This window comes from Lepidochelys kempii, chromosome 10 (assembly GCF_965140265.1).
Source record: "Lepidochelys kempii isolate rLepKem1 chromosome 10, rLepKem1.hap2, whole genome shotgun sequence".
Classification (NCBI taxonomy): domain Eukaryota; kingdom Metazoa; phylum Chordata; order Testudines; family Cheloniidae; genus Lepidochelys; species Lepidochelys kempii.
Genome location: NC_133265.1, coordinates 67,881,230 through 67,903,914, shown reverse-complemented (window position 1 = coordinate 67,903,914; position 22,685 = coordinate 67,881,230). Strand labels below are relative to the sequence as shown.

The following is a 22,685-nucleotide window of genomic DNA, read 5'->3' as shown; positions in this document are numbered from 1 at the left end:
CATGTACAGAGGGTTTTTTTTCTTTTAAAAAGCTGGGTAGCATTTAACAGTCACTGTAATGCAACATCTGGAATTCTTTAGGTTAGCATGAGAAAGGTAAGTTTATGACAGAAGTCATATTGGCAGAAATCATGGCTTCACCTTGCCCTGATTATCTGAGCTCCATTTGCTCTCTGTCCACTCTGAGTCTTTGTTCCCAGCAGCAATCTGAAGAGCAGTCAGTTCATACCTGCCTTCCCTTTGTCTTCAGCTCAAGAGTCAGTTTTTTGGGAAAGTATGAAGTAAAATATAGCATATAACATAAGCTGCTTCAGTCTATGTTCTCATTTAGATGATTATGCTTTATTCAAATGCACTGGATTCATGTAATTTTGAATAATTTGTTTTACACTAAATGTATTAAAATATACTGTTCTTAACTATAGATCCACAGGGTATTGTGTAGACCTTGGTAAGAAAGTGTCATATACCATGATGTGTAAGCCATAACTACAATGTCCATTTGAATGGAATAAAGGCAAATAACTAACTATCACCACGTTTCAGCAAAGGACAAAAATATATTAAAAGGGATTAGCTAATGTCTTCTACAAATGATGGATTTCAGCTATCATTTACTAGAGAAATCTGATACTTAGGAAATGTTCCAATAAGGAAGGGAACAGCATCACTGCTTTACATGAAAGAAGCTTTTTAGACTTAGTAGGACACATTTACTCCTTGAAATATAGTTGAAACAGTTAACACACCATCTTTACATTATTATATGACTAAGTATCTACACAACATAGGAAAGTTACTTACTAGCACTACACTAAATGGTCCTCAAAATACATAATCATGACAAGTATGGACAAAAATGCAGTTTATTGGTATTCATTAATTTCTCAACACTGACAAAAGATTAATATATTGTGTCTGAGGATGTTTCTGCAGCACTTTAAAGGAGAATGACTTAAAAACATCTGGAACGGATTTAAGTTTCCATGATAGGTCTAAAGATTTGGAAACTTAATTTAATTTCCTGCAGATTTTATGAGAAGCTAGCAAACATCTATTTTTAGAAATACATGTGTGCTTTCACAAAAAGATGATGTATATTAAGAGACTGTTAGCCACTTCTAATTTCATCACTTTCAACCATAGTTAGATTAACATTGGCTGGTATTAAATGCTAGATCATCAACAGTTTCACTTCTAGACCATGAGCTGTTTTTATACTAAATCACTTCAAGACCTCCTACTTTCTGTAGCTGAGGTCAAATGTGAGAAGTGCTATATTTCCTGGGCTTCATGAGTCACACAAAGTGAACCTTCTACTGTTTATACAAAATACAGTCACCAAATAATCATGAATTGTTCAAGCTAGCCATATGAAGTATTTATCTGTTTTTTTGACAGAATTTTACATCTGGAATTTATAAGCCACACTCTTAAGTATCATATGGGTATTTTTATAAACTGGTTTCTATTTTTCTTTAAGCTTCTGTTACAAAAATATGACTGATATTTTACTGACGCTGGTTAACACAAGAGCTACAAAATAATGAAAAGTTAGTTGAATCAGTAATACTACGTAACAGTTTGAACATGGAAGTTCTCAGACATAAAAATTAGTACCCTTGTTTTAAAAATACAACTCTAGTAATATATACAGAAGACCGACCATACCAGATTGCTGTGTTATATTCACAATATGAAACGTATTTTTACATTTCATATGAATCAATTTATAGATTTCAAAATGCTAAGTTTTATTATAATGCAGGCAAATTTTGAAGGAAAACCATAAATATAATGTCAAATTAAAGCCAGGATCATAAGAACAAAATGCTGTTTTTGAGGTAAAAAGATAATTAATAAAAGAAATAAGTAGCAGGAAATGGTCAGTAACTGAAGCACCAAAGCAAAATGTTCAGCACGGAACATTCAGTATAGAGCAGAACAAAAGGATGAGGGCAACTTATTTATCCTTCAAAGAGTTAAGGGCGGGGGCAGGGAGAGAAGTGTGAGAATTTGTCACAGGCATAAGAACGTTTCTTAGCTATCACTGGTCTGAGATGAGGATTTGAAAAGTTTAGTGGTTGGGAAGAATCTGTATTGCTCGAAAGTATTTCCGGAATTGACAGGTTGGGAGATAATCAACCTTAAAAATCACAATTATTTCCAAATACCATATTGATTAACTACCGTCTTACCCCCTCAAAAAAGTCAATGATGATATGATTTTAGCAACCAGTATCAAACAGACATTACAATATGCGTGTAAGCACTTTGGGGGAAGAAATATGTAGTTTTATGATTTGTATACAAAAGCTAACACAATGGACACCGATCCTGATAATGGCCTCTCGATGCTACCAAACCACAACACAAATATTGCAATTAAAATGGCCTAGTCCTTTTTCATCTTCAATTCACTTAAACTATGAAGTTCAAAGTTTTAAGTGAATATTTATTTCTTATAGACTTAAATCACATCTGAAGGATTTCTACATCTTTTATATACTGAATGACCTCAGGATTCAAGGCTCTATTAACTGAACCATTAACACAGTCCTACCTAGAACATTGCCTGAAGGCACTTCTTCTAGATCCTCCAGTCCTCTTCCCATCAGCAAATAGAGATTCTCTAATGTACAGCAAGCCATGTGAGGTACTGATGGCAGATCATCTGCAGCAGAACAACCTGACGGTAACTAGGTACAGAGAAAAATAATCAATGCTGGATATTTATCTCTAAGTAACTGCTATTAACTTGGTTCTGAAGTGACTCTAGAACTCCAGAACTGAAAACAAATACATACCTAAAGCATTTTTAGTTTAACAAAGTTATCTGTCAGAAGAAATTCTGATAAAATAATTTGATTAACACTGATTTCTAATGACAGGTTTCAGAGTAACAGCCGTGTTAGTCTGTATTCGCAAAAAGAAAAGGAGTACTTGTGGCACCTTAGAGACTAACCAATTTATTTGAGCATGAGCTTTCGTGAGCTACAGCTCACTTCATCGGATGCATCCGATGAAGTGAGCTGTAGCTCACGAAAGCTCATGCTCAAATAAATTGGTTAGTCTCTAAGGTGCCACAAGTACTCCTTTTCTTTTTACTGATTTCTAAATCAAACTTGTGAGGAAACAGAGTTCATACAGGGAACCCATGAAAAATTACTGTTAGAATGACATAGTAGCAAGAGTATAATGTGATTTGTTACTTTGATTAATTTTTAGCTCCGAACATATTTTATTTTAAGGGTAACAGATATTTTCATAAGTAAAAAATTAGCTTTTATGAACACAGTTCCAAAATACCAAAAGCCAAAATTGATCACAATTCATTAACTAGTATTTTCCCCTGCAAAGGGAAACATTTCCTTCCTAATCATTTTCTTGAGATCTTCTAATGGTCTAGATATTGGAGTTAGCAGTGGAGACAGTACTCAAACTATTTTGACAACATTAACTCTAAATATATGTAACGAGATTGTTGGCTCAACACAGTCAGCTGAAACTTCAAAAACAGTCAAAAACACCTTCACAGCAACATACTTGCAACATGACATTAGACTATAAGGATATAGTGGGTGCCAGAGTAATGGAGTCTGGACTCAAGCATCAGGGGGTAGCCGTGTTAGTCTGTATCCACAAAAACAACAAGGAGTCCGGTGGCACCTTAAAGACCAACAGATTTATTTGAGCACAAGCTTTTGTGGGTAAAAACCCCACTTCTTCAGATGCATGAAGTGAAAATTATGGATGCAGACATAAATATACTGGCACATGAAGAGTTACCTCACAAGTGGAGAACCAGTGTTGACAGGGCCAATTCGATCAGGATTGATGTAGTCCACTGCCAATAATAGATGAGAAAAGGAGTACTTGTGGCACCTTAGAGACTAACCAACATGGCTGTTACTCTGAAACCAATAATAGATGAGGTGTCAATTCCAGGAGAGGCAAAGCTGCTTTTGTAATGAGCCAGCCACCCCCAGTCCCTATTCAAGCCCAAATTCATTCAATTTGCAAATTAATTTTAGTTCTGCTGTTTTGCAAATTTAACACCATTAATTTGGGCTTGAATAGGGACTGAAGAAGTGGGGTTTTTACCCATGAAAGCTTATGCTCAAATAAATCTGTTAGTCTTTAAGGTACCACCAGACTCCTCGTAGTCTGGACTGGATTAGAAGATCCTGAAGAAGAAAGTTACCAAATAGGAAAAGTTTCACATTTTGTCTTCCATCTTTTGTGTCAGTCCAGACAGTATTTATGAAATAGAAGGGAACGATTAGTGTTAACAATGCACGCAAGATGTCCACAGAAGCCAAATTTTCAAGTGACCTCTAATTTGGGGTGTCTAACTTCAGTCATGTAAAGCCTGTGTTTTGTAAGTCCAGAGCACTAACAATTCCAACTTTAACTAAAGTCAGTATGAGTTTCAAAAGCTCAGCACTTCTGAAAATTAGGCTATAGCTGTCTGGCACTGAACAACCAAAATTAGCTGTCACTTTTGAAAATTCAGGCCTAATTCTATAATGCATTAAAGCATGAAATGAAGCTCAAGTAGTTACATTAAATATCAAAAAACACGTGTCCACCTTTTCTGTTCTAGAAGAGACCATTGATCTAGTAGACTGATCTCAAAGATTTTAGTATTTCCTTTCCATTAATGCAGTAAGCCTCTCGGAGGAATTATTTTATCCAATTAGGTAAAATAGACTTGGCAGAGCCCTTGTGCAGAATGAATATACTTTCTGACATTTACGGTCTTGAACCTTCCTAAGATAAATCATGCTCTAGTAATGTACAAACATTCCTGGCTTCTTAAGTCTTACTTGGACAGGACGAAATAGGGTAAAAGGCTTTGTCATGCCTGAAATACAAGGAATTGACTTTTAGTGACAGTGTGGAAGAATCCCGGCACTACCTTATCCAAAATAAAAAATACGATTGCAGCACAGGAATTAAAGTTCACTAACTTGTCTAGCTGAGCAGACATCTATTAGAAACAAAACTCTGACAAATCAACTGGGCTCTCTTCCAGAGTTTCAAAGCCTCTCGGAATGCCTTCTAAGGAACATGTCATCATGCTCCCTGCTAGGAGATGGGGAAATGCTAATGAGCAAACAGGGTGGAGGGTGAGAGGAAATGGAGCACAGTTTGGCTTTGAAAGGTGAAGAGCTGGAAGGAATACAAGAAAGAATGCAAGTGTGGGAGACTCCTCTAGTTTCCTCCCAATGAGCATCTATGCCACTGAAGGAGGATCACAGCACGGATGACCTGAAAGCCATTCATACCTCCCTCAAAGGCAGCTTAGTCAGATGCACATTATTGGATATCCAAACCCAAAAGGTGATCCTCTTAAAAAAGATCTTAGCTGTTTTTGAAAAAGCAACAAAATCAATTTGGCATAATTTAACAGAAAAAGGAATTTAGAAACATCACAGTAACCTTCATAATACTTACTTAATATACGCACTAACTTAAAACCTCCTGCTATAGCATCCAAAAAAAAATCCCCCAACAGATGCTACCCATTACAAAGTAGTTTTTTTTATTTATTCTGCATTCAAAACTTAGGTCAGTTCTTCTGTCTGTGCCTGTGTGTCACAATCCAATTATAAAATATGAATTTGCATACCGAAATATAGATTCTAGCAATTCACTGAAGCTAACAGTAAATATATACGTTTTAAGTAAATTCTGTGTATGTGCAAGTGTGTGTTCAGATAGTGCCTGTGTGTGTTCTGTATGACAACATCTACATCAAATTCTATTTTTACCTTTCCGAATTTCATATTAAATTCAACCAAAATTTATTGAAATGTATGCATTTATCACAAATCTTTATGCATTCATCTGAAAGTACAGCACAAAACTGAGCACTCTTCACTAGCCTGAAATTAAACCAAGATACTTTGTGCACATTAAGTTTTAATTAGTCAGCTGTCCCTTCCTCCTCATAAAGGTGACCTGCAAAGAAAAAAGAACTTGGACTTATGTTCTATCTTGATAAAGAAGCAGAGAAAGTTCAGAATATTCACCTCCCACACACAACTTTTTTCTTCCTGCTTATATTTTACATTAGAAATTCAGGTTCTGTCTAGCTTGAAAGACTCCGAGATGACTGCAGAACTAGTGAACTAAATGACCTTACCAAAGTCAAAAGAGTGGAAGTTGAGTAACTGAGAAAAGAATTTTTAGCCAGAGCAAAACTAGACATGATGAGAAGTGAATTGTCTGATATTCCTAAAGGTAAAAAACACCAAAAATGAAAAAACTTTACACAAAAATTTTCAGGCTCTTTATCATTATGAAGCAGCTAAAAAAGGCACAGGCTCAAATTCTTTGAAATCCTTTGCAGGTCATCTTTAAGCTACCCTACTGGCTTAGTTCTAACATATAGAAAAGGCTAACTGTTATAGTCATCAAGCTAAGGTTTATTATCTGATTTTTTCCAGTAAAATCAAAGGGTGATCCACTATGAATTGATGAGCTCAAATTAAAAAAAATAAAATAAAATCACAGCTGTAGATTTTTGTGGAATAACTACATAAACCCTACCCTAGAGCGTAGTCTGGTTCTCCCATAAGAACTAGGACCCAATCACACATCCATAAAAAGGCATCTCTTACATACTAGGCAAAATCCCATCTTTCATAGATTAACGTTCAGAAATCCTGATTTAAAACCTCCAAAACTTAAGTGATAGCAATGAGTTGGCATTTAGACAACATACAACAACATTCAGATACAAGCCAATTGATTAAAATAGTCACATTATTACAAGTCACATGAAAAAATAGCTAATATAACACACACACTATGCATAGATTTTATATACACTCTTAAAACAGGATACACGACATACAAAACCACCAAATTTCCACTCAGAACTACAATGCAAGTGAGACTGATAGCCCCTCATTTTACAATCTATGATTAGGCACATAATGCTTAATTTTGTTATAATAAAAAATAATAAGTAAACTTTTGGTAATTAAGTTTCCTAACTCACTTTGACATTTCTGAAAAAAAAATTACCTGAAATTATTAATTGGTGAACAGCATTTAAAAAGCTGTTTAAGTTATCAATGTTGTGAAACAATCCCAAACTATGTTAACATTTTACTATCACCTCTTACCTTGTTCAAAGATTCAGCAGGATCATATTTTGGTCCCAAAACGAAGATCTTTTGCCCTCTTCGCACCACACCACTGAACACTCTAGCAAAAGCAATGAAAGACTCTTTGTCTGCTTCTTGTTTCACAGTTTTTGGGGCCATGCTCTCTGTTTGACTAGTGAGCTCCTGCTCATCACCTAATCAAAGTTAAAGAATAATGAAATGTTAAAACAGTTTCTGTACCATCTTGAGAAAAAATAATAATGAATCAAAGCGTCCAGTCACTTATGAAGAAATATTAGGAGAAAGCAAGGAACTGCTGTTATGACTCAAGAGTCAGGCCTTATCCACACATTTTTTGTTCTGGTATAACCATTTAGGTTAGGGGCAAGATTTTTGTATCAGAATAGTTTTAGCAGTATAACCCCTATGGTGGGCAGAGTTATATTACGATAAAGGTGCCTAACACTAATATAGCTTATTCCCCTCCCACATAGGAATCTCTATCCAGGTATGAAGCACCTTTATACTGAAATAACTGCACCCACACTGGGGGGTTGTACTGGGGGTGAAGGCATACACTGTGTGTGTAGATAAGCCCTCAGACAAAGCATTACTAAGAACCACGGAGCCAAATGTCCCTACCAGATGTTCTTTTAAATAGACAAATTAAATGCTTTTGGGAGGTGAAGGAGATTGGCGGAGACAGTCTGTAAGTAACACCACTACCATTAGGGATTAACCTTTTCATTTATTTAAAAGTCCATCATGCATACTTAACAGGCTATAACCACACTCAGGTTAAAGATAATAGCGATTGACTAATTTGATTGGTTATTTGCTCCAACCACTCCCACTCCTTCCCTTATACTCTTCTTCACCTCATCCTCACTCCATCTGGCCTCGAGGCTCCTCTCTTTCCTTCCCTTCCTTTTCATCCCTGCCCTACCCTCTTACCCACCTCCCTTGTCTTTCCATCTAGTTAATCCCACATCTAGAACATTTAAAAAATGAAACAAATACCTAATATGGTATCTGCAAACCATCACTCTGTTTGTGTATATATCCCTTTGTCTTGTCTATTTAGATTGTAAATTCTTCAGGGAGGTAGTCTCTCCAATTCTATGTTTGTACAGTGCATACCCAGCACAATCAGGTCCTGTTCTCAGCTGATCCCCAAGCACTACTGTAATAAAAGCAGAGTATCTCCCCATAAGAAAAATGGATGACAAAAGACAGTCCTGTGAAATACTGTACCTTTTGTCTCACCAGTCTTCACAGTCAATTCAGATTCATTTCCAGAAAGGGCCTGTTCTGGTAGCTCTTGTCCTTGACTGGCTATCAATTTTTCTGCATGTCTTTGTCTTGCAAGCTCACGTCTTTGAGCAATTTCTTCTTGTGTTAAAGGCCTATATTCCATTTGAAATCATTAACATTTGGAAATACCATTCATTTTCCAATAAATACAAAGTAACTGAAATATTATGTCTTAGAGAAACAAAACTGAACTTAAATTTCCCAAAAAATTTCAAGGTTTGTTAGTGAAGTATTTCCGGCAGTTTTTAAGGCAGTAATAAAATATCCCATTCTTCTGCTAAATCCAGGAGGAATCTATTATGCTACATTTCTGCTGATACTTGTGGTGTTAAAACAAACCCATCACATGTGTAATTGTTCTAGGAATTATCACTCTTTTGGTGAATAGTGACTTGATAACAGTCATGATAACTAGAATCACAAGCTAGTATGCTACACTAGTAGCGGAGAATAAAATGGAGTAAGTGTGCAGTTTAGAAATATTTAAACCACACTAACTTCGAACAAATTGCAAGAAAAATTACCATCTATCAGTGAATACATTCATTTTAGATTACTTGTACTACTTTTGGCATTTAAATTTATTTCTCTAAGCCAATATTGGAAGCTACCCAGAGCAGAGAAAAGATTTTGTTTGGTTTACCTGCCCTCTAAGCTAGTATCTACCCTAAATAGCATGTGAAACCATTTACTTTAATGAGCTGAACAGGAAACAGTGAAGGAACAGCTTAAAAAAAATTCCTAACAAATATGCAGAGTGAAATCCTGGCTTCACTGAAGTCAACGGCAGTTTTACCAACGACATCAATGGAACCAGGATCTTACTTCCTGTATTTCATACACCAATTCACTGGTTACTTCTACCTTACACTAATCAAAATTAATTCCTATCCAAAATAACTGCATCTTATGTGTCTTGTGGAGCAAAGGAATTGTGTTTAAACAGCCAAAGAGAATTTTAATATTCCCTTTCCTAAAAAAAAACAAACAAACAAAAAAAAACCACAACCTATATTTCAAACAAAAACAAATGTACTAAGTCACAAGCACAATAACCAGGAAAAAAAACTAGATTTAAAGAACTTAACAACAAGATTAGCTAGCCCTGAGGGAACCTGATCTTTATCATTTTTAAATTTTCCTTAGCAGCATAATTCCTTCCAAAAGGTAATATAGGTAGAATTCCTTCTAAATACAATAATAAATTTTTTCTCAGACATTTTCATTGCATGTCAATGGCTTATTTTAAATTTACTTTTAAATTATCTGTGCATTTTTCAAAATCTGGCCATAAATAAAACTTGTGATATGAGGCACTCAAATATGTGAAGGCCATATAAACACTTAATTTCAGTCCAACCACAGTTGCTCCCAGAACACCTTCCATTAGCTTCCCCTCTGTGATGGCTAATCTGTGAGTGTACCTGTGATCTGTTCCGTGAGCAGTTTCCAAGTGACAGGTCTCTGCCTGAACTCCTTCCAGAGTGGAACTCTGCAGTTCATTAGGTTGTAACCATCCCTATTCCCACTGTACCACCAGAGTTACAGGGTAAGTGGTACTTTATACCTCCCTGTAATCTCTCATGAGGGCATCCTCAGATGACAGGTTTTGCTACCTTCACCTCTTTCAGGGTGGAACCCACAGTTCTACCAGTCTCCAACTGGATCATGGGATAGCAGTCCCCATTTCCAACTGTGTTAACAGGGCTGGCCCAACTTTAGTTGTTAACCGCCAGATGCTTCTATCCAGGAGCATATGACTAGTGGCTGATTAAAGTGATTCAAAACAGCTCCTTCCAAACAGATGTACTGTCCCTATTCTCAGAGGTCCATGGCAAACAGAGAAAAGGGTGAAGACACAAAAGATCTACATGTCTGGGTCCCACCCAAAACTCAAACTCCCTCAAAGCTCAGGTGAGCCCAGTTACCTCACACACATCACACGGAGTTTATGCCTTACTTCCACCTCCCTAGAGTACTGAGCAAGGTATAGAACTATTTCTGGGCAGGGAGAGACAGGCTGCCCTCCTGCACACTCTCTCTCCCCCTGAGCAGCTGCTGGTTGAGCTCCACCTCCTTCATTCTCTTGGCAGAGCTTTTTAAGGGGTTAGTGTTCATCTGATTTTAGGATCTGACCCTGGAAAAAATCAGCCAGGTTAACCTGGCTGGAAACAGGCAGGTAGATAAATAGGTAGGCATTTTCCAATGAACAGCTAACCCACTGTCCTGTTATGGACTGCTGGTATTTTCCCCAGGTGATACACCTTATCTCTGTTATTGGTTCATTTCCTCCTTGTTTTCAGCTAACAGCCTTCTTTGATTTAACTTCATGAAGTCAGACAAAAAAAAATCAAACAGGTAAAATGAAGTACACATAATATTCATACAAAACACTACAGAACTCCCTCATCCTTCCTATTATAGGACAACATTCAATTCAAAGTCCTCCTCGAATTCAAGGCCCCACATAATTTGCCCCCATTTAGATCTCTGCTCTCATTTCCTCTTAGTCTGTACATCTTCAAATCCTATTGTCTTTCTTTCCTTTTTTCCTCTTCCTTTGTGGTTCACAGTCTTTATCATGCTACCCCATAAGCTGGGAAGATTCTCTCTTTTCTTGTCCACCTATCACCTTTCCTCTTCTTCACAGCTTCTGATAGTACTTCCAATATTGTCCTCATAAATCGTTCCATTTCCTCAACTATTGAGGCATGTCTTGTCTTGGTTTTTCCAAAGGAAAAAATCTCTTTAGGGCATTTTGTAAACATACAAATAGTAATGTAAACATGTTTAGGGCATTTTGTAAACATGTACATTTATGGAAATTATATAAATGACTTTTAATATTACTATGATGTGTATACCAGGTCCTCCATACCTGATGGTGAATGGCTTTGAAATTTAATGCTGCAAAATACACTGCTGTTAAGAGAAGGTTTCTGTTATATCTGATGTTGAAAAAAATAAAGCAAAAGCCACACGGAAACTTGAACAAAAATATAAGACTGTCCTAGTCACCTTAAAACCGATTCAGATTTTTCTCCCACCCCCAATTCTCTCTCCACCAACTTCTCTTCACTGAAAGATAGGTCACACAAAGTGTTAAGAATAACTAGACAATAAGCGAAAATTTTACCGGACCAGTATGGTGAAAGCTGGGAAACTAATAATCCCCTCTTTAAACTGCTAAAAAGAAGAGGAAAATGACAAATGAAGGTCATGACACACTACAAATCTGTAACACAGATGTTTCAACAGGCACAAAGAGGTGGTTTAAAACTTTGTAGACCCTAATATCATGCCCGGAGAACAGGAGATCCTAAGGTTCGGGATCATTACTTTAAGGAATTGCATTTTCCATGAAAAATGGATGAAGGGTCCACCCAAACTGATATTCAAGCCTCAAGAGAAGCTTACTTTTTGCTCATGTGTTTCCACTATTAAATCCTCACACGTAACTTTCTTTTTAAGATAAATACTGTACTAAATGTTAACAGTTCTTTCTGAGAGACCGCATAGCTCAACAACTATCACGGCCCAAATAAATCCACTTTGTTGTCCCCCTCCTTAATTTTGAATTTTCAAGCTGACAACTGCTGACATCGTCTCAATCAAACAGCAACCTTACGGATTTTTACACTTTAATAGATATTTACAACTTGAACTACATCTTAAAGATTTTCCCCTAAAATTCAGATTAGTGAAGTAATATACTATTTGTGATATTGTTTATATATTTTAAGGTTCATTTACTCTCTCACTGTAGGCAAATCTTTAATGTTATGCTATGATGATAATTACCAATTATTTATTAGAAATATATCCCATCATAATGCTGCAAAACTGGAGAGAAACTATGGTCAATGGTGGTTGTCATAAATATAAAGGGAAGGGCAAACCCCTTTGAAATCCCTCCTGGCCAGGGGAAAGCTCCTCTCACCTGTAAAGGGTTAAGAAGCTAAAGGTAACCTCGCTGGCACCTGACCAAAATGACCAATGAGGAGACAAGATACTTTCAAAAGCTGGGAGGAGGGAGAGAAACAAAGGGTCTGTGTGTTTGTCTATATGCTGGTTTCTACCGGGGACAGACCAGGAATGGAGTCTTAGAACTTTTAGTAAGTAATCTAGCTAGGTATGTGTTAGATTATGATTTCTTTAAATGGCTGAGAAAAGAATTGTGCTGAATAGAATAACTATTTCTGTCTGTGTATCTTTTTTGTAACTTAAGGTTTTGCCTAGAGGGGTTCTCTATGTTTTTGAATCTAATTACCCTGTAAGATATCTACCATCCTGATTTTACAGGGGGGATTTATTTATTTCTATTTACTACTATTTTTATTAAAAGTCTTCTTGTAAGAAAACTGAATGCTTTTTCATTGTTCTCAGATCCAAGGGTTTGGGTCTGTGGTCACCTATGCAAATTGGTGAGGCTTTTTATCCAACATTTCCCAGGAAAGGGGGCGTGCAAGTGTTGGGAGGACTGTTCATTGTTCTTAAGATCCAAGGGTCTGGGTCTGTAGTCACCTAGGCCAATTGGTGAGGCTTTTTACCAAACCTTGTCCAGGAAGTGGGGTGCAAGGTTTTGGGAAGTATTTTGGGGGGAAAGACGCGTCCAAACAGCTCTTCCCCAGTAACCAGTATTAGTTTGGTGGTGGTAGCGACCAATCCAAGGACAACGGGTGGAATATTTTGTACCTTGGGGAAGTTTTGACCTAAGCTGGTAAAGATAAGCTTAGGAGGTTTTTCATGCAGGTCCCCACATCTGTACCCTAGAGTTCAGAGTGGGGGAGGAACCTTGACAGTGGTGGTAAAGGGAAAAAAGGAAAGAATGGACAAAACAAAGAGGTGGAATACCTCCAGTTAAATACTGGCTTATATTTCAACTCCGGAAGCAAATAATAATATCTAGTTAAGATTAAAGGGGCAACACATACACAACCCTAATTCTATTAATGTTTTAGTGCCAAGCTGTGCATCATGAAGAATCACTTCAAAGCCATAATGGTACTTGACCAAAGTATGTCATAACAAATCTTGATATCACACATGCCCGTAACTAATTTTGTTTTGTTTGGGTAACATTTTAGGATTTACTGGTAGAATTTAGCTAGTGAGACTCCCAGTTCAGAAAAAACAACGAGGAGTTCTTGTGGCACCTTAGAGACAAACCAATTTATTTGGGTATAAGCTTTCGTGGGCTAGAACCTACTTCATCAGATGCATGGAGTGGAAAATACAGGAGCAGGTAGGTATAAATACATGAAAAGATGGGAGTTGCCTTACCAAGTGTGAGGTCAGTCTAACGAGACAATTGAATTAACAGTAGGATACCAAGGGAGGAAAAATAACTTTGGTAGTGGTAATGAGAGCGGCCCATTTCAAACCCTTGACAAGAAGGTGTGAGTAACAGTAGGGGGAAATTAGTATGGGGGAAATTGGGTTTAGGTTTTGTAATGACCTAACCACTCCCAGTCTTTATTCAGGCCTAATGTGATGGTGTCCAGTTTGCAAATTAATTCCAGTTCTACAGTTTCATGTTGGAGTCTGTTTAAGTTTTTTTGTTGAAGAGTTGCCACTTTTAGGTCTGTTATTGAGTGACCAAGGAGATTGAAGTGTTCTCCTACTGGTTTTTTAATGTTATAATTCCTGATGTCAGACTTGTGTCCATTTATTCTTTTGGGTAGAGACTGTCCAGACACAAGGAGCCACAAGGACTCCTCATTGTTTTTGCTGATACAGACTAACACAGCTACCACTCTGAAACCAGTTCAGAAAAGCACTTAAGCATGTGCGTAAGTCCATCCCTATTCAGGATACCACGTGCTTCAATCATGACTTCAATTAAGTGCTGTCCTGAATAGAGATGGACTTAAGTACATGCTTTAGGCTCCAATTCAGAAAGCACTTAAAGCATTTCTGCATGCTTTATGGATCTGGAGAGAAGTAGAAAGCCTACTCTGAGAAAAGAAAAGGAGTACTTGTGGCACCTTAGAGACTAACCAATTTATTTGAGCATGAGCTTTCGTGAGCTACAGAAAGTGAGAAGAGAGCACTTCACAGGGCAGTTGGGAAAGGAGTGCTCCCATATAGGAGGCAGTTTAGAGGAAAAAAGTTTTCTCTTTCTCCCCCCAATCTGTCCATGAAGAGATTACTCTTCAAATAAACCCACTTTGTTGTGGTCCCCCCCCCCCAAATATTTGAATTTCCAAGCTGACTACTGTTGTGTTTCAACCAAACAGGCAATATTAGGATTTTTACACTTTAACAGATATTTAAAACTTCAAGTACATTTTAAAGATTTTTATTTATATCTAATCTCCACTGGATACATACATAAAAAATTGATTTGATCCAAGAACAAGATGTCACCTTCATTAGCACAGTGCGGGAGCAGAGCTTTATTACAGATTCCAAGAGAAGAATGAAATCTAATGGGTCACTAGCAACACTCCCTGAAACATCTGGTTATCTCTGGAGGGCTTCCAAAAGTACTGCCTACGCCCAACAATATTTAGTTTATTAGAGGTCATCAGATTACAGAGATTATGTGGCATTATTATTCATTATTCTATCTCAAGAATTAAGTAGTCATCTCAATTGATTACATCATATAAGCAGTGATGGAAAGTGAAATTATTTATTGTCAAGTGCATAATTTTTCTTAAAAAAGACTCTACTCCTGTGCTCTAAAAGACAGAACACTGGTAAATTTATGAAAGGCATATTGTTTTCTAATTGAAGTGGTACTTTTTCTATTTTTAAGAAGTTCACATTTTTTGCCGCCAGACTCATAAGTTACATAACTTCTTTGGTACATTTAACCATTTTTAGTTAGCAAACCATTTTGGGGTGGGGCGGTATGGAGTGCAAACACATCTGAATTGCACATTTATTCTAGTGCAGCTTTTTAGACAAAATGATGAGGGGTTCCTAAAAATAAATTTGTCATTTTCCACTCCTGGATTTTCCTGTATAAAGTTTTATTTGCCATGCTTTCTCTATCATTCTCAAGAATACCCTAAATAGGCACAGCTTTAGCTAAGCAAAGAAACATAAGCATGACTGATCAAAGAACATTTCTTCCGAACTAAAATTCCTATTATAAGGTTATTATAAAGTATTAAAAATGGACAGAGATTTGAGTCCATTTGAAAACATATAGCAAATTCTATACAGAACTTCTTAGTAACCTTTGCACAAAGTGAAAATTACAATATGCAGATATTTATCAGCATAGTTCTGTTTTTAAGTTTATGCAGAATGTCATGGGAAGAGGATTTAAAACAGTCAAATGTTCAAAGTCAAAAGACAGAGTGGTTAACAATATGCAAAGAAAAGTCAGTTTGTCTGAAAAGATGAAACCAAAAACAGAGATGATAAAGCAAGAGTAAACAATGCAGATCAGCTTGCGGTGTCCTTCCTTTCCCTTAGTCTTATTTTCTTCTCCTGTTTTTCTAGTTAGTTTAAAATAAAGCAATGGTCCAACCACAACTCAAGAAATAATCACTTGATGCTGGTGTTCTTGCTTGTTATCATCCAGTATCACATCTTCCTTTTTAAAGCAAGCTGACCAAAAAGTCAGAAAAAGAAAGCCTCCATCATCATCTGCCAGTACCCCAAATTCCTCTAAGATCAGGCTTTAAGCCATGGAACACAGAGCACCTACTGAACTCCTCAAGTAGAGAGTCATTCAGTCTAAATGCAAAACAGATCTCTTCAGTTCATCAGGAGAGACAGACTCCTTTTCAGTTCAATTATGATAAATTTAAGAAAAAAATATTTGGTGTGAACAAAAAACACAATTTTGAGATCAAAATAAATGCTACAAATAAAAGAAGTGAGGATGGCTATTTAGGACTCTACTTTTTCTATTTAATATGTAATAGATAGAAGAACACAAAGAGATATTTGCATACATTGTGCCTAACTGGAAAGACCAGTTAGGAAGAAAAGGAGTCGAAAGGTGGCTGGCAATTCTTAAAAGATGTAATACTAGAGGCTCAACATCAAGCTATTCTGATGCAGAGGAAACATAAGAAGAGCCACGGGTGGCCACTGTGGCTGCACAAGGAGCATTTTAGCCATCTAAAAACCAGAAGGGATACATACAGAAAATGGAAGGAGGAGCATGTCATTAAGGAAGTTTACACAGGAAAAGCGCAAGCGTGTAGGGACAAAATCAGGAAAGCCAAGGTAAAGAATAAGTTACAGCTGGCAAGAAGTGTCAGAGACAACAGGAAGGGGGTTCTTCAAATAATAAACTAAACTAAATAATAATAATAAAAGAAAGATCAAGGATGGTGCGGGTCCACTGCTTAATGGAAAAGATGAGCTGGTAACAGAAGATGACAGGAAAGCAGAGCTGCTCAATGTCTACTGTGCTTCAGTCTTCTCACAAAAAACATGTGACCGGACAACTAGCAAAGTTACCATAGACAATAAAGGGGAAGGGATGCAGACAGGGATAAGTAAAGAACACATCAGAGAGCCTCTAACCAATCTGAATGAATTCAAATCAGTGAGGCTCGATTAATTAGCTGAAGAAATCTGGAGCCACTGGCAATAATATTTACAAATTCAATGATGACAGCAGAGGTCCCGGAAGACTGGAGAAGGGCTAACGGAGCGCCCATATTTAAAAAGGAGGAGCTCAGAAACTACAGACCAGTCAGCCTGATTTCGATAGCTGGCAAGCTACTAGAGCAATGCATAAAACATTTAATTTGTGAATACCTGGAGGATGAAGGGGTAATCACCAGCAGCCAGCACGGATTTACCAAGAACAAATCATGCCAAACCAGGTTCATTACCTTCTGTGACAGGGTAACTGATTTGATGGATAGGGGAAATGCAGTGGACATAACATACCTGGACTTCAGCAAGGCTTTTGACAAAGTCCCACATGACATTCTGATAAGCAAGCTGGAGAAATGTGGGCTCAACAGAACTACCATTAAGTGCATACATAATTGGTTAAACAACCACAAAGAGTAACTTTTAATGGAATGATGTCTGACTGGAGGGAGGTCCCAAGTGGGATTCCAAAGGGGTCTGTTCTGGGTCCAGTGTTGTATAACATCTTTATTAATGACCTGGATATAGGTACAGACAGCATACCGATCAAGTTTGCAGATGACACAAAGCTATGCGGGGTTGCCAATATTTTGGAGGATAGAGTTAAAATTAAGAGGGATCATGATAAATTGGAGAGCTGAGCGATAGACAACAAAATGAAATGAAAAACAAAATGTAAAGTGCTATACTTAGAGAAGAAAAAAAAATACACAGCTACAGAATGGGGGAAAATTGGCTTGGCAGCAGCACTGCTGAGAAGGATCTGGGAGTTGTGGCATATCAGCACCTCAACATGAGCCAGCAATGTGATGCCGTTGCAAAAAAAAAAAGGGGGGGGGGGAAGGGGGCAAATTCCATTCTAGGTTGCATTAACAGAGGCATAGCATGCAAGTCATGGGAGGTGACAGTACCACTCTACTCGGTGCTGGTTAGGTCTCAGAAGTCAGGCAGAGTGAGAAGGAGCTCTTGGCTGGTTGCTGGGACTCCATCAGGACAAGGCCCAGAGGTGAGGGCCTAGGGAATTAGAGCAGCAGCATGGCTTAGATAAAGAGACACAGCAACAGCTCCTATCTACAGGGTCTCTAGGCTGGGACCCGGACTGGTGGGTAGCCCCGGGTTCCCCCCACCCTCAGTTAGCTACTGGGGGAAGTGGCCTGGACTTTGAGGCACCCCAAAAGGGGAACTGAAGCCTTTAGTGGGCCAGCAGGAGAGCTGGGGCCTGAAACACCCAGAGAGGGTGAGGACACTACCTCCAGGGGGAAGCCCTGGAGTACAGCTCGATACCAGGGCTGAGACCATTGACAGACTACAGGACTAATTAAGGACCAAAGCCGAAGGAGCAATTAATACAATTTACCACATGTGGTGCCATATATATATATACACAGTATGTGTGTGTGTGTGTGTGTGTGTGTGTGTGAGTACGCGCACACACACGCATGCACCCACACACCTCACCACACCTTAAAAAACATATCCAACAATATTCGTTTCGAGAAATCAACCCTGAGATTCATAGGAAAAAAAGCATAATGTATACTTTAAATAGCGTATAGTTTGATGTAGGACAGCTCTGATTCCAATTCCTAAAGGAAGAACTAGAAAATATCATGCGTGAGCTGATTTAAGTTAATTATATTCCTGGTCTGATACGTAATCCATTAAATTAGGGTTGTTGTTTAGCCAGTAGGTTCAATCGGGATTTTATCCTGGCTCCTCTCAATGTCAATTCCCACATGACTAGTCATTCCAAGTACCATTATTAGAAATTATATTTAAAAAATAACGCTTTCAAATGAAGTTTATATATGTTACAGCATAAGGGAGCAGAACACAAGATTAATGCACATCCGCCAGGCACTGGATCTATAAACATAGTAATGACAGTTCATATTTTGATTTTAAGGCCTATGTTCTGCCCAGCTGGTAAAATCAAGGAGAGGTAAAAGCAAACTTGAACTACTGGGTCACCCACACAGACAACCTCGGACTTTCAACTCTCAAGGAAGAGGGATGTGCAGCTAAATGGAGTGGTCAGGAAAAAGAGAACTGAAATTGCACAGGAAAGACTGAAAGAGGGAACTAGAGCAGGATGAGAGGCCTTAGGTCCCAATTCCACACATCACAGAGAATCCTCATGACACAAAGACTAAACACTGCTCAGCTGGCACAAGTAGCACTGCTCACTTAATAGGGCTTTCACGCTGTCACTGACTCCTCTGCAGCCGCATACTAGTTCTGCTGCAAGGTAAATAAAAGCCATGAAAACGTAAGGGGGGGCAGCAATAGCTTAGTGGTTTGAGCATTGGCCTGCTAAACCCAGGGTTGTGAGTTCAATCCTTGAGGGGGCCATTTAGGGATTGGGGCAAAAATTGGGGATTGGTCCTGCTTTGAGCAGGTGGTTGGACTAGATGACCTCCTGAGGTCCCTTCCAACTCTGATATTCTGTGATTCTACAATGTGTACAACCAACATCAAGCATTCACTGAATTACTATCAAGTAGGTTTTAGCTTGGAAATCCATCGATCTTTTGGGCAAAGCAAGCTACCCACTGCTTTGCTTGTTCTCTTGCAGGCAGCTCAGAAGCAATCCATGGACTTCCAGCTGCAGAGTGTTTGTGAAGAGGGGCTGAGAGAAAAATCAACCTCTCCCCCACAACTTCTGCTTTTTTGATGACCTTTCAGCCTCTTCAGATTCTCCTTTCCTCCTCTCTGGACCTCAGTGCTATGGAAAAAAGCATTCTATGCTAGGATTAAACCATTGCACTACAGTATTAAGGACAGGTATTTCAAATTGAATAAAACAAAAACTCACAAATTACAGGTTAATATAGTTATTATTTTCAAAATAAACTTGAGGCTTATTAAACTTTTAAGTTTAAACTTACATTCTAGTAAGGAACTATTGACTTTGTCTGACATATTAATCAAGAAATAAGTAAATATTAGATTTTAAAGGATTAATTAGATTATCTATGTAGAAATAATAGGTAGTCGGTAGTATTCTTTAGGTTGCAAAAGCATTTGAGTTCCTTAACTTTTCCCTCATTGACTAAAATTTTCCATGCTTGATCTCAGCCTCAAAATGGTTTAAAATAAATAAATAAATAAATAAATAAGGGGGGAGCAACATTTGTTCATGAACTATTCCCCACTCTCAAAACTCAAACACTAATTGAAAATATTTTTCAAAATTTTTGATTTTCCACTAGGGCTGTTGATTTATCGCAGTTAACTCACGCCATTAACTCAAAAAAATTAATTGCATTGTTAAACAAGAGAATACCAATTGAAATTTATTAAATATTTTTGAATGTTTTTCTACATTTTAAAATATATTGATTTCTATTGCAGCACAGAATACAAAGTGTACAGTGCACACTTTATATTTATTACAAATATTTCCACTGTAAAAATGATAAAAGTAGTATTTTTAATTCACCTCATATAAGTACTGTAGTGCAATCTCTTTATCATGAAAGTGTAACTTAGAAATGTAGATTTTTTTTTGTTACATAACTGCACTCAAAAACAAAACAATTTAAAAAACTTTAAAGTCTACAAGTTCAGTCCTACTTCTTGCTCAACCAATCGCTAAGACAAACAAGTTTGTTTGCATTTTCGGGAGATACTGCTGCCTGTTTCTTATTTATAATGTCACCTGAAAGTGAGAAAAGGTGTTCGCGTGGCACTTTTGTAGCCGGCATTGCAAGGTATTTACATGTCATATACGCTAAACATTCGTATGCCCCTTCATGCTTCGGCTACCATTACGGAGGACTGGCTTCCATGCTGCTGATGCTCGTTAAAAAAATTATGCGTTAATTACATTTGTGACTGAACGCCTTGGGGGAGAATTGTAGGTCTCCTGTTCTGTTTTACCCGCATTCTGCAATATATTTCATGTTATTGCAGTCTCGCATGATGACCCAGCACACATTCGTTTTAAGATCACTTTCACAGCAGATCTGACAAAACGCAAAGAAGGTACCAATGTGAGATTTCTAAAAATAGCTACAGCATTAGACCCAAGATATAAGAATCTGAAGTGCCTTCCAAAACCTGAGAGGGATGAGGTGTGGAGCATGCTTTCAAAAGTCTTAAAAGAGCAACACTCTGATGCAGAAACTACAGAACCCAAACCACCAAAAAAGAAAATCAACCTTCTGCTGGTGGCATCTGACTCAGATGATGAAAATGAACATGTGTTGGTCCACTCTGCTTTGGATCATTATCGATCAGAACCCAACATCAGTATGGATGCATGTCCTCTGGAATGGTGGTTGAAGCATGAAGGGACATATGAATCTTTAGCACATATGGCATGTAAATAACTTGCAACACCAGCTACAACAGTGCCTTTTCTCACTTTCAGGTGACGTAAACAAGAAGCGGGTAGCATGATCTCCTGCAAATTCTAACCAAACTTGTTTGTCTGTGCGACTGACTGAACAAGAAGTAGAACTGAGTGGACTTTTAGGTCAAAAAGTTTTACACTGCTTTATTTTTGAATGCAGGTTTTTTTGTACATAATTCTACATTTGTAAATTCAACTTTCATGATAAAGAGATTGCACTACAGTACTTGTATTAGGTGAATTGAAAAATACTATTTCTTGTTTTTTACGGCGAATATTTGCAATCAAAAATAAATATAAAATGAGCACTGTACACTTTGTATTCGGAGTTGTAATTTATATCAATATATTTGAAAATGTAGAAAACATCCACAAATATTTAAATAAATGGTATTCTATTAACATGATTAATTTTTTTAATCACTTGACAGCCCTAGTTTCTACATATCTCAAAGTTGATGTTTAATATATTAAGATGTTATAATTACTTAAAAGTTATCTGAAAAGGATTAAATAAAGTTGCGCATGTTCGCTGTTTGTTCATTTATGGTATACAAAGAAAGTTTTGATTTTTAAAATTTTTCCCTATTTGTTTTTTTACCTTAGAAATACCAGGAGCATCAACACTGGTTTCCTGTGGTTTTCCTGAAGGAGTCGCTAGAATGTCTCTGAAGATGTAAGCTCTCACATCTTTACTATGAGGGTGGCCAGTTGACTCCCTAAAAGTCTTCCTTTTTCTATAATGTGGGAAATTAGTAGAGGAAGAGTGGGGCGCTATATTTTCTTCTTATATTTTGAAACTTAATTGTACAGCATAAACTTTTAGATAATAAAATATTCCTCATGTTTCTTTCTTGGGGCTTGAAACACCCTACCAGACACCTGGTCATTGGGGAACTATAAAACGGAGATAAAGAGCTACATCCTCAGTCCAACTTATGGCCGCTTTGCAGAACCGGTCAAAATAATTTTGACAATGCCAAAACATTTCAATGAAAGGTCTCTCAGATCCAGAATGGAATTTCTGGTGGAGAAAGAGAGAGACAGAAAGAGAACGAGAGACAGACAGACACATACACACACCCAACCTCCACTATGACCGCACCCCCTCAAAAGCCAACAACCTGGGGGTTAGGACTCTCACCTGGAACATGTGACACCCAGGGTCAAATTGTTGCTCTGAATCAGGAAGTGCAGGGACTTGAATCAGCATCCCAGGTGAGTGCCCTTACCATCAAGCTACTGGCTATTCTGACCAGGTCTGGGTCTCCCTCTTTCTTAGGTGTTTTCACACTTTTTTTTTTTTTTTTGAAAGATCT

At 37.6% G+C, this 22,685-nt stretch overlaps 1 protein-coding gene across 6 annotated transcripts in view; it reads right to left on the bottom strand.

Annotated features, from left to right (window-relative positions):
* Positions 1-22,685, bottom strand: part of EFL1 (elongation factor like GTPase 1) — a 155,584-nt gene that overhangs the window by 97,747 nt on the left and 35,152 nt on the right. For all 6 annotated transcript variants that reach the window (XM_073304081.1, XM_073304079.1, XM_073304078.1 and 3 more), the window contains 3 exons: positions 8,376-8,527; positions 7,140-7,315; positions 2,564-2,699 (listed from right to left, as the gene is read on the bottom strand). In XM_073304081.1, the coding sequence (XP_073160182.1) occupies positions 2,564-2,699; positions 7,140-7,315; positions 8,376-8,527 (464 nt within the window). The remainder of the gene's footprint in view (positions 1-2,563; positions 2,700-7,139; positions 7,316-8,375; positions 8,528-22,685) is intronic.